General features: G+C 31.8%; 1 protein-coding gene across 1 annotated transcript; it reads right to left on the bottom strand.

Moving 5' to 3' along the window:
- Positions 1-12,000: 12,000 nt before the first annotated feature.
- On the bottom strand, positions 12,001-14,131 carry LOC145263702 (uncharacterized). The gene has a single exon (XM_080120652.1). It carries the CDS (start codon positions 13,958-13,960, stop codon positions 12,191-12,193), a length of 1,770 nt encoding a protein of 589 aa, XP_079976778.1. The 5' UTR covers positions 13,961-14,131; the 3' UTR covers positions 12,001-12,190.
- Between the last annotated feature and the right edge of the window lie 3,352 nt (positions 14,132-17,483).

The following is a 17,483-nucleotide window of genomic DNA, read 5'->3' as shown; positions in this document are numbered from 1 at the left end:
ATTAATAACAACAAAAAATAGTTCCTACTGAAATTCATTTTTTTACCTTTTACTCATAAAACTTCTAACCTAAATATACTTAGTTGAAATAAATTTGATGGGTTAGAATCATCTTTCAGAATGAAATTTTCTTTGAGCAATGAGAATGAAGGTAAAAAATAGTTTTGCTGATTGACTGGAAATCTTGTCTCTAGTAAAAGAAACCAAATGTTAGATATCTCTGCCTGTTATAGGAGTGAGTCTTAGTGTTAAATCTATTTCAAACGAAGGTGGTGGTGTAAGCCAAAAATATAAGTTTTGAAACTAGCTGTTCTCTTACATTTTTTTAATATATGAAAACAAAAATAAAGAGGTAGATCTGTATATTTTATCTGGGGTTGATAATTCCAGTTAGTTTCTAAAATGTCCTAAAATTACAGGCTTGTATCATAAAATTATGCATTGTCGGCACAGAGGGGTGTTGTTAGGGTAAAGATTAACAGATTCACAACCACATTGTGCATTGTTCGACTCCTCAATTCTAGAACCATCCTTTTATGGCCTAAATAGTACAAAGAATACTGAACTACTTCATGATCTGAAAAAATTATGACTTTTTCGTTTTGTCTATACAAGTTAAATGGTAAAAACCTGATTATCTCCCCTTTTGCATTTCCATGGTTTTTAATGTAAGGTCCGCTGTTTATTTCGCTACTGATATAGTTAGGCCTCTTTTTGCATTTGTAGAATTTTCCAACATTAAGTCGATATTTCACGTTTGCAATATACAGATTTAGTTAGTTGAAAAATATTTTCTTTATAAATGATTAAAAAGCTTCTTTTTTTTTTTTTTTTTTTTTTTTTAATATATGTATGCATATATGTATCATTAGTTTTCATTCCAAATGATGGAATTAATACACACTCATGAATTTAGTTTTTTTTATTTTGTTCTTCTAAATTAAAAAAAAAAATTTAGACATGATTAAATTTTCCTTATATTGAGTCTTACATGTGTTTTATTGGATATAGAAAAATATTTTCCTTGTACGACTAACCAACTTTTCCGAGATGAATAGATATTCTTAAAAAAAAAAAAAAAAAAAAAAAAAACTGTCCCAAAATTCAGGATGTGGAATGAAAAAAGGAAAACAGAATTTTGAGAAGAAAAGGGAAATATGTAAAATCAGAAATTTACAACATTCGAGGCAATGTTCATAGACCCCCCCTCCCCTCCCCCAATAATAAAATTCCAAAACAATGTAAATATCATCTTACACTGCCATATTGGATTTCAGAAAAATGTCAGAAACATATTTTCGAGATTTCATATATAGATAGATACACACACACACACACACACACACACACACACACACACACACACACACACACACACACAGGGTGAGCCAAAAGTAGGTGGACAGGTTAGGATTATAATAAAGAATTGCATTAATATAATTGATACATAAACCTATTCAAAATTCTGTCCACTTACTTTTGGCTCGCCCTGTATAAGTTAAATATTCAAACTTTATTTGTATCCTAATGAAACTAAAAAGGCTTTACCTCAATACTACGACGATGGTAAGTGAACCATTTCAAGTTTGCTGGAGTTAATGGATGTTTAATGTTTGTGGTTATGTAACAACTCCACTGTCTAATTGGTATTAATTCTGTTACTATGTGTTCATGAAGAAACTTTTTGAAATAAATGTTTCATGTACACAAACTATTTTGATGTTGAATTTATGGAATATGTTTACATAATAATGATTATTTCAGAAATTTAATGTATGTTTCCAAGTATTAGGTTGGTGCAAAAATAATGTTTTTTAGTTTTTTAACGTTCAACTTCAAGTCAAAAAACATTATTTTTGCACTAACCTAATAATATATGTATACACAAGGTGGAATGATAAAGTTGTCACCCTAAAGAAAACAATACTACAGCTTTATTTTAAAACAAGCAGTAAACAATGAACTTACTCCACCAAAAAGACTGGAGGCAACGAAGGGTTGACCATTTGAATTTTTCGTAAACAATTGAAAATAGTTGACGATTGGTATACAAAATATAATGATGTAGAAACAGAATAGTTAACAAAGCCCTTTTTCTAAATAATAATGTTACTATTCAGAAAACCATTCTTAACATGGGAATAGCGGGGGAGAGGTGCTAATACTATTCTATTATTTTTTATAAAGTTTTGGTTGATTATTAGGTTGATTTATTTTACTGTAAAAAGAATAACATGATGCAGATACTACTACAAATAATAATAATAATAATAATAATAACGGTAAATTTGTAGTTACACCCTTCCGTCCAAAAACATAAAAATTCTACCTTTTGAGGTGATTACATTATGATCACCTTGAAAAATCTGAAGAAATTATCCTGGATTTTTTTTTTTTTTTGTGTGTAATAATGACTTTCTTGTGAAAGAAAATAAATTCTTATTAGAATTCTGCAACCCATGGTACTTTCTCTCCCCCAATAAAATTATGATTCTTCATTTTTCAGGCGATTACATGTAAATGTCCTGAAAAATTTGAGACAGTAAAAGTAAAATAAAACAACAAAAAGTCAGTTTTGCATATAAAGTTACTGTAAAACGATCAATCTTTTGGACCAAACAGCATTTCAAGAACATGTAGTCAATTATGTTTGTTTTAAATGTTGGTCATGCTAATATTTCTGACCAAGCTATAGTTAAAATATGTCATTGTGAAAAGTCATACAATACACGCCTCCTTCCTAGTACTATCTCTAACTCTAGGTGATAACACAAAAAATAATGCAATTATGAGTAAAGAAGATTCCAAGATACTGGTGTAGTTCTATATTACTTTTATTAATCTTAATGATTATAAAACTCTGTGGACCATCCGAGTGTCCTTGCTTGCTTGAATCTTATATAGATGCGAACACTCTAGATTGTCCTTGTACTCACCTGAATTCGGCATTTAATAGTTTTTAATTCGCATGGCAATTGTTTAGTGGCCCTGAGGTAGAGACTTGGCAAATGAAGCTTTATGGCTGGGTCCGAATCTTATGACCAACAGGAATTGGTACCCTACACTGATGATTGCGTAAGCATGAAGTGTTAGTGTTTAAATAATCATTACTTAATTACTATATAATTATTTATACACACACACATATATATATATACATACATATATATATATATATATATATATATATATGAGGTGTATGTGTGCAAATACAACTGTCTTATCTATCTATATATCTATAAAAGTGAATGTGTCTGTCTGCATACATTTCCCTATGCAATAACTCTGTCAATTTTTAGTCTACCAACTCGAAATTTGATATACAGGGTATTGAGATTTAGGAAAATCATTGTGATTGATTTTCGGCCAGAAATTTGGCTGTTAAGGGGTCAAAGTTCAATGATTTGACGTTTGAGAACTCTACCAAACTCCTCCGACAATTTGGGGTATAAATACTTGAAATTTTAGATATAGGTTCCTTGGACATGGATCTAACCTAATAACTTGATTTAATTCCAAAACAATAAATGTTAAGGGGTCATAATAGGGGTCAAAGTTTTAAAAAATTGACCTTTTTTTTGCTCAGCATACACCTCCAAACACCCGGGCAATGCCGGGCACCCATGCTAGTATATATATAATACATAAATAATAGTAAGAACAGAGTTGTAAAGTAGAATTTTATAAATAGTTTTTATTATTCGGCAGAATACTCCAAAGCTGGTGTGCTAGGTAATCCTTAATCTGCAGAGCCTCAAAGAATGCTAATTCCTCTCATCAGAGGAAAAACTGTTAGCAAAATAATCAGATAGTCACACTAAAAATTAGCATGTCTATGCATTTGCTGGTTATTCCATAGGATGAAACTATAATTTTTACGAGTTTTAGTCACAAACCTTAAAAAACATAATATAAATATGGAAAATAGTTCATGCGAAAAGTTCCTTCAGAGTTCAACATATATATGTGTGTGTGTGTGTACACATACATACTAGCATGAGTGCCCAGCATTGATCGGGTGTTTGGTGGTGTGTGTTGAGCAAAAAAAAAAAAAAGTGGTAGTAGGAAGGTAAGCTCGAACCCGTACCGCATAGGAGGAAAAGAACGGGAAAAAAACGTGATGTCTTTGCTGTTACGACCGCTGCCAAACCGGAAGTGACGTAGGTTTGAATTAAGGCTAGATAATCAAAAAGAGGGGATGACTTTCGAAAATATTGAAAAAACCAACTCCTCCCTGTAGAAAAGTGCCCAGTTGAGGGTGAAGAAATTAATTTTTTTAGCCAATTTTTCGGTATTTGTCGTCTGAAAGGTCGAACTTCAAAACGATACTGATCTTGAGAAAATCTGTTGTCTCTGTCGAAAGTTTTAGGCAGACATGCAAACATACATACATATATTGGTAGCTCAAATTTTCGACCCAAAATGATTAAAAATCTTGCCCTATCTCTGAATACCGTTTATGTAAAATTTCAAATGTTTAGACCAGAAATTGTCTATTGTATATAGTAATTTGGTAGACAGCAGAGGTCAAATTTTTTAAAAAACTTTGACCCCTATTATGACCCCTTAACATGTATTGTTTTGGGTTCAAATCAAGTTATTAAGATCCATGCCCAAGGAACCTATATCTAAAATTTTAAGTGTTTAGACCCAAAATTTCGGAGGAGTTTGGTAGAGTTCTGGCTGAAAACCAATCACATCGATTTTCCTAAATCTTAGTACTCTGTATATCAAATTTCGAGTCTGTAGATTAAAAATTGACAGTTATTGTGTAGGGAAATGTACACAGACACACACACACACACACAGACAGACACTTTCACCTTTATATATATAGATAGATGGATATACTAGCATTTCAACCCGGTGTTGCCTGAGTATTTGGAGGTGTATGTTGAGCAAGAAAAAAAAAGAGCAGCAGTCAATTTTTTTAACTTTGACCCCTATTATGACCCCTTAAAATTTATTGTTTTGGGCTCAAATCAAGTTATTAAGTAAGATACATGTCCAAGGAACCTATATCTAAAATTTCAAGTGTTTATACCCAAAATTTTCGGAGGAGTTTTGAGTTCTCAAAGGTCAAAACATTGAACTTTGACCCCTTAACAGCCACTAGCCGAAAACGGATTACAAAGATTTTTCCAAATCTCAATACCCTGTATATCAAATTTCGAGTCTGTAGACTAAAAATTGACAGTTATTGTGTAGGGAAATGTACACAGATAGACAGACAACCATACAGAGACACAGACACTTTCACTTTTATAGATATACTAGCATTTCAGCCCGGCGTTGCCCGGGTGTTTGGATGTGTATGTTGAGCAAAAAAAAAAAAAAAAAAAAAAAAAAAGTGGTAGTAGGAAGACAGGCTTAAACCCGTACCGCAAAGGAGGAAAAGAACGAGGAAAAAACCTGATGTCTATGCTGTTATGACCACCGCTAACTGGAATTTATATTTTTTAAAATTAAGGCTAGACAATCGAAAGCAGAGGATGACTTTCAAAAATATCGGCGAAAAAAGCGACCCCCACCCCTGTAGAAAAGTGCCCAGTTTAAGGTGAAGTTATTAATGTTTTTAGCCAATTTTTCGATATTTGTCGTCTGAAAGGTCGAACTTCAAAACGATACTGATCTTGAGAAAATCTGTCGAAAGAGTTGGGCAGACATGCAAACATACATACATTTATATATTAGTAAATAAAGATTTTCGACCCAAACTGATGAAAAAGCTTGCCCTATCTCTGAATACCCTTTATGTAAAGTTTTAAATGTTTAGATCAGAAATTGTCTGAGTAATTTGGTAGAGACTGCAGAGGTCAATTTTTTAAAAACTTTGATCCCTATTACGACCCCTTAACATTTATTGTTTTGGGCTCAAATCAAGTTAAGTTTAGATCCATGTCCAAGGAACCTATATCTAAAATTTCAAGTGTTTAGACCCAAAATTTCGGAGGAGTTTGGTAGAGTTCTGGCCGAAAACCAAACACATCGATTTTCCTAAATCTCAGTACTCTGTATATCAAATTTCGAGTCTATAGATTAAAAATTGACAGAATTATTGCGTAGGGAAATGTACACAGACACACAGACAGACACACACACAGACATGTTCACTTTTATATATATACTAGCATGGGTGCCCGGCGTTGCCCGGGTGTTTTGAGGTGTATGCTGAGCAAAAAAAAAAAAAAAACAGTCAATTTTTTTAACTTTGACCCCTATTATGACACTTTAAAATTTATTGTTTAGGGCTCAAATCAAGTTATTAAGTTAGATCCATGTCCAAGGAAACTATATCTAAAATTTCATGTGTTTAGACCCAAAATTGTCGGAGGAGTTTGGTAGAGTTCTCAAACGTCAAATCGTTGAACTTTGACCCCTAATTGCCAAAACCAATCACATCGATTTCCCCATATCTCAGTACCCTGTATATATAATTTCGAATCTGTAGGCTTAAAATTGACAGTTATTGCGTAGGGAAATGTACACAGACACACACACACAGACAGACACTTTCACTTTTATATAGATAGATAGATATACTAGCATTTCAGCCCGGCATTGCCTGGATATTTGGAGGTGTATGTTCAGCAAAAAAAAAAAAAAAAGAGCAGCAGTCAATTTTTTTAACTTTGACCCCTATTATGACCCCTTAAAATTTATTGTTTTAGGCTCAAATCAAGTTATTAAGTTAGATCCATGTCCAAGGAACATATATCTAACATTTCAATTGTTTATACCCAAAATTGTCGGAGAAGTTTGGTAGAGTTCTCAAAGGTCAAATCGTTGGACTTTGACCCCTTAACAGCCAAATTTCTGGTCGAAAACCGATTACAAAGGTTTTCCCAAATCTCCATACTCTGTATATCAAATTTCGAGTTGGTAGACTAAAAATTGACAGAGTTATTGCGTAGGGAAATATACACAGACAGACACACAGATATACAGACACATTCACTTTTATAGATACATAGATAGATAGAGAGATTAAACAAACATATATACGTATGCATAAATATACATGGAGACGATTTTATGTTTACTGTAAGCTTCTTTACACAAATATTATGCAAGTATAAATCATGTAGAATATCTGCATGAATATAATTACACGTAATAGTTAATTAAAGATGATCATCCCATAAGAAAACCGAAAAAATCTAATAGGGAATTAATTAAAATTAATGTTTAAAAGAATATGCAAATTAGCTAGATCTTTTGCTAGTGAATGCATTTTCACAACCCATATATAAGGAAATTGTATTTTCTTTTTAAATAAATAGAAAAAATATCAATACACACTAAAGATAAACGAATTTATAGTAGTGTATAATAAATATATGTATATATATATATATATATATATATATGAAGAAAATTAAAACTGTAAGTTGAACTTTACAATAAAAATTTATTGTTCAACTGAATACTCCAAAAAACAATTTACAAAGTCCTTATTCCGTGGAGTTTCAAAGAATGCTATTCTTTTCCTCTTTTTACATATCCAACATTTTTTTTACTTGTTTTATTGGCAATTTATGACTATAATAAATTGCAGTTTCACTTAATGCCATAACCAGCAAATTCTAGCATTGCTACAAATATAATTTGCTGATTTCTTCCTGTCCTCTGAGAAGAATAGCAAGAATAGCATTCTTTGAAACTCCGCGGAATAAGGACTTTGTAAATTGTTTTTTGGAGTATTCAGTCGAACAATAAAGTTTGATTGTAAATTTTAACTTACAGTTTTAATTTTCTTTCTCTTATAATAAGTTCTACTCTTTTGCGTATTGAGCTTTTTTATTCGGTTGAGATTAAATTATCTATATATAAATACTGATTGAAGTTTACTATTGTGTATATCAGGTAAACACTACATCCTTTTGTTTTCATTACTTTTATATCTATCTCTCTCTCTCTCTCTCTCTCTCTCTCTATATATATATATATATATATATATATATATATATATATAACTACTTCATTTACTCACATAAAATTAATATACGAAAGTATAAATTTATGTGTAAACTTTAAGTATTTACTTCAAAAGTGCTCTATACGTAGGTAGAGCTAGTCAGTAAGTTATAAAATATATATGGCGATTAAGCTACACTGAATAGTCTGCATTTCATCCACTCTAGGACTCTTCAGGCTTATACGCATAAGCCTGAAGAGTCCTAGAGTGGATGAAACGCAGAATATTCAGTGTAGCTTAATCGCCATATATAACCACATCTAGATCTAGATTAGATGCCTGCACGATTTTACCATAAAGAATCGTTGGATTTAATGTTGTAACTAATACATAAGTGTTTAAATACAGTATTTATCTAAGAGCTAAATGCTTTGGTTTCAATTCTAGCTGATGGCAACCAAGTCATATTTCTTTTTAAAACTTTTGAAATCACTACTATATATTTGGTACAATATAATGATCAATAGAGAATTGGCTCTATAATAATAAATACAAAATCGGCACAAATTAAAATATACTCAAGCATATTTTACGACCGGGCAATGTCGGGTAACGTGCTAGTAGAATATAATGTTATAATACCTGCCGTTATTTACATTCAAACCAGCCACACAGTCTTGCCTTGTGAGCAAGCTAAAAGAGAGTCTTCCAGAAATGAAATGAGACTAGGTTTCCCAATTTTTGAGATGAGGATGCATAATTTGTATTATTTAGATTATTTGAAGTATTGTTCTTATTTTTTATGTTATTCTAACGGCTTCTGGTGCAACGGATGCAAGTGCTGAGTACTAATCAAGTTCTAGACGAGAGTTTTCTAGAGGTTGAAGGTTGAATCTACAGTACAGGCAGTACTGAGAATATAATTATGAATAAGACTTTTGCGTGATCATGGCTGATGGAACAAGAGTAAACTACCCCTCCCCAGTTCTGTTTGAAATTCTGTACATATTCTAAAAGAAAGGACATATGCTATGTAATTATTACATGTCAACACTTGGGACCCACATGTTGTATTCAGTCGCATGAAAACAGACAAAGAAAGAATTTGACTCACATTTTTTTTCAGTTGAAACAACAGACATTTATTTACAGGTACTTCCAGAATAACACCTAGTCTCTTGTTTGAAAGTTTTCTCATACTCTAATGTGCTTAACAAAACTCTGCTGTGTCAAACATGTGGTACTCTGTCTTTGTCTGGCTAGGTTTAGCACACGTTTTTCTCTGTTGCTCTTGGGCCATGTATGTAACATGTCTATTTCTGTCCTTCTTGGGCCAAGTTTTTCTTTTCTTCTTTTTTTTTTTTTTCAATCTTTTCTTTCATTATTCCTCACTCTCATGTCACCATAGCTTAGTCATTTGCATATGTTAACTATTGTACAGCTGCTAATGCTATACACACTGTTTCACGTACACTATTCCCCAGTTTGTTTAAAATTCTGTACAGATTTCCAAATTCGACAAGGTACACCTGAAGAAGGTCAAAGGTTACAATCGTTTGAAACGTGAGAATAACGTTCAAGATGTGAACATCTGTACACTGCAAATCAAAATATTAACAAAATTAATTTATTGATAATAAAAAAAAAAAAAAATACAAAGCGTTTTAAAATTAAAATACAATTTTATTCTTGCTCATATCTCCATGAAGAAAGAACGTTTCGTATTTAAAAAAAAAAAATGTTTGGATTTTTTTTTTATATGAAATAATAAAGTTAATAATTTATTACCTGCTTTGAATATTTGCCGATTTTACAATATATATATTTTTTTTCAGTTTATTTTTCTTTTCTTTCCTCTGATATTATACTTATCTTTTCTGTTGTGGGTCAGTGAAGGAGAAATACTTATAGACTGCAATAATTTTTGTTTTTGTCCCAATCTAGAATGCCCCCTTTTGGGGAGTTGGATTTCTCTAATTCAAAACCGACCTTGTATCTTACTCTGTGCATGTGCCAAAACCAAAACGTAGATTCCATGAACAAAACTTCTTTCTTAGAAGTGCACGACTGTGGAACTCTCTTCTGTTTGCCTGTTTTCCACCTGACTACAACTTGGATGTCTTCAAGTCCAACATAAACAAATTCTTGATGAACTGCCCACTTAAGTAACACATTTTATCAAATTTCCAATACTAACGATTACTACGATACTATCCCATTGATTTCTGTACATGCAATAAGCCTTATCCCCGAGTGGCTTCTGGGCCTTGATAAGTGGTGACTACCATGTAAAAAAAAAAATAATAATAAATAAATAAATAAAAAATAATAATTGCGGCAGTCTAAAAGTATCAAAGCAGATATTTTAATTCTATTGTGAAAAGGGAAACAAAAATTGTAAAATCGGCAAATATTCAGAGCAACGGTAAAAATGAACATTGGTTTTAATTTTTAAAATATTCAAAGCAAACTAATTTTTTTTAAATTTCAAATAGTTGCCATTGGTTGGTGAATTTTAGTAACATGAGAAAAATCCTTGCTTGTGATTGGTGCTGAACATAAAATATGCTACCGGTGTTAAACTATAATACAAAAATATGACCTTCATTAGCTCAAACACTAACCCTAAGTCCGGTTGACAATACAAGAAAAAATATTGATATGAAGTTATTATTAGTCAAATATTCATGGTTAGTTTGGGATCTTAAAGTACAAAGAACCAACATGTTTTAAGGTGATGAAAAAATATCATATTCCAAAAATCACATAAATTGATCAAGTAGTTCTTTTTTTATAAAGAAAATCATTTTAAAATAATTTTAAGCAATTAATGTGAAATCGTTAACTTTACAAAGCTGATCTATCAAGTTTAAATTATTGTGGAGTTATCTGCCTTATTTTCTCAAGATGGCGACGAGAGTAGCCTTTTGCTTACTTATAAAATGATATTTTCTTAGCTACAAAAAAAACCCAACTTCATTAATTTGCGTGATTTTTTTTTGTCTGACATCGTCTTCCTTGACGTACTGTACGTCATAAAGATTCTTCTGTATTCTCTACGTTTATGTCTCTGTGTGTGTGTGTGTTTTATTAGGTTAAACTGTGAACTGGCACCAACATTTTTTTTTATAAATAATGCCAAAAATAACACCGAAACAATCTAAATGGTTTAGGTAAAATAAATGGAACTATGTTTTTGGCTACCATAGTTTTTGTAATGAAAGCGTAAAAAAAGGGCCAAATTTGGCCCTAAAAAGACCAATCTGTCAAACTTTAGAAAGGTCAAATTTTAAAAGCAGTATGGCGGCCTTAAATGTTATACATTTAGTCTAATAAAAAATTATGAAAAAATAATAAAAACGAAAGTTTTCTGGTTTTATTTCAGACTTTGGGTGTAATAATGTGTTTTATATAAAAATAAATAGTTTTTATAATTTTTTTGTCTGTCAAATAATTTACGCCGCTAAACTACACATTTACCATTATTTATTTGTTCGAAAATAAAACAAAAATATATAAAAATCCAATGCTGCTTTCATTACAAAATTGTTTTATCAAAATTATATTTTCTTATGCAGACTTTTCAATAAATGTCTTTACAATTATAATTGATACATTTTTATACAATAACTGTTTGGGTTTTCAAATATTTTTGTGTTCGAAAAAAAAAAAAAAACTTGTTTGCTATTTATTTGACCAAGAAAAAATTGGAGTTATTGCCCCCTACTAATGGCAATGGCGCTCACCCGAATACTGCAGAAGTACCTTTTTTTTTTTTTTTAGAAAATAAAATTTTGAAATTATGAAAGCATTTTTAGAAGAGTAATTTTATAAGTTAAAAATAAAATTTGAAGCATATTAATATGGCTTTAGCCTGCACTTATTCGTTAAAAAATAAAAATGACATTCGTTTTTCGAAAAAAAGTTTATCAATTTTTGTGATTTTTGGAATATGCCGTCTTCATTCTGTGACGAGTAGTTTTTCTTCATTTTTGTTTATCGCCATAAGTACCAATCTGAATCAGCACCAAAATGGCGGACATGCGGCGTGCGGCGACTGCGGAGTGCGTGCGGACTGCGGCGGTCATGTCTTTAGAGTTTCGATAATCGCTCAAAAATCGAAAACTAAACAAAATACTGGTATAAACCCACCCAATAAATATCAAAGTAACATTTATTTGGGTGGGTTTCTACCAGTATTTTGTTTAACAAAACACTAGTACAAAATGCCCCCTCCCCCCCGCTCCGAAATGCAGTTTGATCATAACTGAATTAAAGATGGGTTTCTTCGTTATCGTCATCATTTGAACAACATTCAGAATGGTGTTGTTTCTTGATACAAATTAAACCTATACAAAAGAAACCCGATGTAATACCGGGAAAGAAAATCATAAAATACTTGAAAATCAGGATATTATTTTGACTAGCATAATTGCTGTTATTACTGTTATTGTTGTGATGGTCATTATTATTATTATTAATCGCAAATTCCGAAAAATAGCACAAAGCAACTACCACAAAAGCAGAAAAGAGGATCTCTGAAAAGAATCTTAACTCTTGATTCCAATTTCTTGGTATTCTCGACTCCATGTTTTTAATCAGGAACCATTCTTTGAGTTTGAAGAGGATGAAGAAAATTGCGCAACTCAATGGAAGAAACGTGTTAAAAAGAATTAACCAAAAACATGTCCGAACTGTAAGAATTACAAGAACCACAATGGAGAAAAGGGCACTTGCACCCCAAAGAACCGTATGGAGTATCACACATTTCGACTTGACGAAATAATTCCTTCCGTGAGCTACAAAAAAGAAAGAACTAACAGATGTCATGGTCCACCAAAGATTACCTGACATTATGGAAAAAATTCGGATTACAGTAAAAACGATGCAACTAATGTCTTCTCGGGGTCCACGCAAGCTATGACTGTTCGTGTTGTTGAATGTGTTGGTTGGAATCTTTGAAAAGTTTCGCAATTTCGTTGTTGATGAATAAAAGACACTTAAGTCCGAGGAAAAATATCTTGTGGTTTGAGTTAAGTTTAAAGGCTTATTATTGAAGTCATTTGTATTGTTTGCGGTTCCTGGCAAAGGCGGTGTCATGTTATATTGGACAGAATTAGGGTTAAAACTAAAACATTCTAAGATGAACCCAATGGACATTATCATGTAAGATATTAACATCCAGACGAAAGCCCTTTCAGGATAACACTCAAAATGTCTTGTATTGCCAGAACGAAGAATATAAATAAAAAGAGATGTTGACAGGAAGCACAAGGTGGAGTATAGCTTAATCCAGGAAATAATATGCATAAAATCGATGCAAAATAGTTCACAGATCCCATCATTGTTTTTTATTAATTTTGGAGAAGTTTCTAAAATATTAGAAGTATTTTTCGTTCTTTTATTTTCAGGAATTAAAGATTTCTTCTTTGGGAAATGATCCAAGATAGTTCTAATAGTGTTATTTACTGTCGAGCCATCGAGGGGCGGCCCGACACAAACGCCGGAGTCAGGGAAAGTTTCGCAATTCATTGCGGATGGCCAAGAGAGTCGGAAAATGTTCAAAATGCGGTTGCAGTCTTTGCGGACCATGGAGCAAAGATGTCGACACGGAAGAATCGGCTCTCGAAAAAAGGGAAGCCCGCAAATAGGGAGGTATAACGAACACAGGAACCTTCTGAGATACGGACTGCAGTTGATATCTAGGAGCAAATGGAAGCTTTTCAAAGATAGACCTGCTTCATGTTGACTTCGGTCTTGGAAAATGTTTGGGAGAAAAGTTGCAACATAACCGATATCTTTCTCTTTACACATTGGAACTCGGACTTGCTCGCATCTTTGAACCTTCCAAGATGGCGGCAAGAATTTAAACGTTACATCATGTTTGCCGGAGTAAAAACTGATATTATTAAACCCAATTCGAGGTGGATTGTTATTATTATTATCAGAACTTAGCGTGGGCCTTCCTAATACACATGAAGTGGTTATAAAAAAGAAAAGAAAACTATAAGGTAAAACTGACATTTCGACGGGAAATACCATTGCTCAATTCATGAAATAGATTTTTAAAAACTTACAAAAAGAGTTCGTATATTTCCGTAAAATATTACGAAATTTAAAAATTAATTAAAAATTTGATCAATTAATTTTAAATCCGAAAAAAAGTTTGATTAAAAAATAATTATTCAAGTCATTTTTTTACTTTATGAAAAAGTTTTCTAATCAAATTAAAAAAAAAAAAATGATTTTACGGTGGTAGTTATTATGCGAGACTTTAATTAAAATAAAAATATTAAACGTTTAGTTTTTACTTTAAATCATTAAAGCTGTGAAAAATATTTGAGAAGAAGACTAAATAAAATTTTAAAATAAAAAATAAAGAATATATTTTTGTAGACTTTTATATAAAACGCTATCATTTCATAGTTTACAAGTGTCCGAATTAACGTTACAACAGCAAAGTGTAGTATCTGTTCCCCAGATGCTGCAGCTGCACTTCAATTTCTTGTTCACTGTCAGTGGAGGAGAAATCCTTCACGACTGAGACAATTTTTTATTTTTGTTCCTTTTCTCCACATTAAAAAACGACCCTGGTGTCTAACTCTGTCCCGTGGGGAGGCATTATAAATTAGGAACAACAACAATAAATTCGTGGTATGTGTTTATTGTTATGCTCGGTATTGTTTTTATTTTACAATTATTAATTTAAAAACAAGATAAATTTGTAGAGTACGCTGCCCTCACCTCAAAGTGAGACTATACTTTTTTAGTCGATTACGTGTGAGAATACACTGAAAAACAAACAAAAAGTAGCATTTATTTTAGAATTAATTAGTGAAATAAATTTAACGTAAAATGATCCCCTATTTCAAGGTTATTCTAACTTTTTAGGGCAATTAACCTAAAAATAAAATTCCTATGTGAGTATCTTAGTAGCAAGTCCCCGTACCTCCTTTAACCCTATCACTAACCCTACGTCCGAGTGGCAAACTCCTATAACCCAAAGTTCTTGTAGCAAGCCCCTTCCCCAAAACTCCCTTACGCTACCATTAACCCTATGTCCGAGTGGCACCCTCAACAAAAACCTCGCAAAACCACACATAATCGCCTAAAAATAAGTAGACCTCTTTACCCTACAAAAAGCAATGCACAGAATTTATCTCCCATATAAAAAATTAGTTAACTGCCCTAAAACACTAGAATAGTACGGAAATGGGTGTTCTTTTACGTTAAATTTGGGAAAAACTAAATGCTAAAATTTTTTGTTTTAACTCCAAATTTCCTGAGTGTTCAGTTACATTTTTTTTTTTTTTGTAGCATAAGAGTAATTTATAAATTAATTCACTTTTGGTGCTTCTACAGAATTGGGACGAGATTTTGTAGTCGAAAAATGGAGTTCAACTGATTTTTTTTTTCAATTCTAATAAGTTACAATGGTAGCTTCCAAATTATGCAGTCGAAATTATTTGGATATTACTGAATTATTAAACAAAACAACTTTGGTCAATGTCAAGTTTCTTTGCAACCCCTTCAAAAACTTTAAAATTACGACTTGCTTAGGTTTTCGGTGGTGCTGAAAACGAATATCACGTTTTGATTTGGGACAGATAAGTAATTTTCATGATATGAAGAAATTACTTTTTCAAAAAGTGGGGGATCAGGGATCACTTTCCTATATATTAACGTAAAATGAGCAACTACTTTATAACCACCTAGTAATTTTTTCATATCATAAAACAAATTTAACTGTGATATTCGTTTTCAGCACCCCCTGAAAACTGGTTGTATTTCTTTTTACTAAGAGATTCGTTCATTTTTTATGTTAGGACAGGACGCTAATAATGCTGTCAGTAAGCTTACACGAGCAGTTTACAAAAATATGCTTTTGTTTTTTGTTCGTTTTTTTTTTTTTTGGTGGGTATTCAATTATAGAACTTGTGTAGTCTTTAGTAGGCGCTTCTGTAGTTTAATTAACCGTTTTTCCGTAAGTAACGTGCCGACATTAACCATTAAAGCAGAACAGAATTTTTGTGAAATATTAAACTGCAGAAGCACCTGTTAACAACTATACAAGTTCTATAATGAAAAAAGAACAAAACAAAAGTATGTTTTTGTAAACTTACTGACAGCATTATTATTAGCGTCCTAAATTATGAGATGAAAAAATGAACGAATCTCTTTGTAAAAAGAAAAAAAAAAAAAAAACAGCGCTGGTTTTCGGAGGTGTTGAAAACGAATATCACAGTTAAATTTGTTTATGATATGAAGAAATTACTAGGTGGCCATAAAGTGGGTGCTCATTTTACCGTAAATTTATATACGAAAGTGATCCCCCACTTTCTGAAAAAGTAATTTCTTGATATCACGAAAACTACTTATCTGCCCCAAATTTAAATGCGATATTTGTTTTCGGCACCACCGAAAACCTTTCAAAGTCGTCACTTTTTTTTAAGGAGTTCGAAAGAAACTCGACATTGATCACAACGAATCGTGTTAACATGTGAAAAATTGCTGCCATCTTGTTTAAATCAAAACTACCTCCCTTTTGAACTCTCTTGTGTCTTACGGTCGTTTTCTTCAAATGCTATTTTTTATTTTCTTTAATAAATAATTTTCTACCTTATCGATTTTCGTAATTTTTGGATATAATCATCTTAAAAATATGATAGATACCATTGTTTTCATGTGAAATTCAGCATTACGATTTTTGAAATTTCGCCCCAATAGTGTAGAAGCGCCCATTTTTTAATTAAAAAAATATTAATTAATACATAAAAAGGAATTGACTGTTTGAAAAACTTGATAATAAATTAAGATTTAACAGTTAGAAAGACCAGACGAGTGTGAAATTGTTTTTAATAAATATTGCTATAAAATACAATTGAAAATTTTGTTTTCAATAAATATTGCTATTTATTAAAAATAAAATTGAAAATTTTTTTTCTTTCAAATTGTAAAAATCTTCAGGAAACTGGACATTTGTTTTTTTTTTTTTTGTTTTTTTTTTCATGTCTCTCCAGATTTCCAGTACTTGCCACCTCTTTCGATAACCTATGCTAATGAATGTGCATCATTGCAACAGCTGTTTTGTATTGGTTTCTTGTAGGCAGTGACCTTTAGTTTTCACTGAAATTTAGATGGCAATAAGCCCTCCTCAAAATTAAGAGTGCCATTTTTTTTTTTTTTTTTTTTTAATAAATGCATTTCAGAACGTAATTGTGTTCTGTTTTACACAAATTTTACCATAACACTTCAATACTTGTTTTCATCTGCCCGAAATGTGTTGGTTTAAAGTTGCCAATACAAAGACTAGAATAAAAACTGATCTGATTTATTTAATCTTTTTTCCAGATGAAGTCCGCACTGGTATTTACAGACAACTGTTTCATCCTGAACAACTCATCACCGGTCCTTTTGCACTCGTCCAGTGAAGGATGATTAGTGCTCTCTTTTCTCATTCCTTCCATCCTTCTTGAATATTTAGTGTGGTGCCAATTAATGCTCACACTACAATTTTTTTTTGTGTGTGGGGCTCACTACGAGGTGCCTTAAATAAGTTTCCAGA

The sequence above is a fragment of the Euprymna scolopes genome, chromosome 39, assembly GCF_053919585.1.
Source record: "Euprymna scolopes isolate OS-2025 chromosome 39, ASM5391958v1, whole genome shotgun sequence".
Taxonomy (NCBI): domain Eukaryota; kingdom Metazoa; phylum Mollusca; class Cephalopoda; order Sepiida; family Sepiolidae; genus Euprymna; species Euprymna scolopes.
Note: the sequence above shows the minus strand (reverse complement) of the source record. Positions and strands in the feature narration are given on the sequence as shown.

What these genes read in the sequence shown, in the direction of transcription:
- LOC145263702 (XM_080120652.1), bottom strand. Translation starts at nt 13,960, where the DNA reads ATGGTATTTCCCGTCGAAATGTCAGTTTTACCTTATAGTTTTCTTTTC.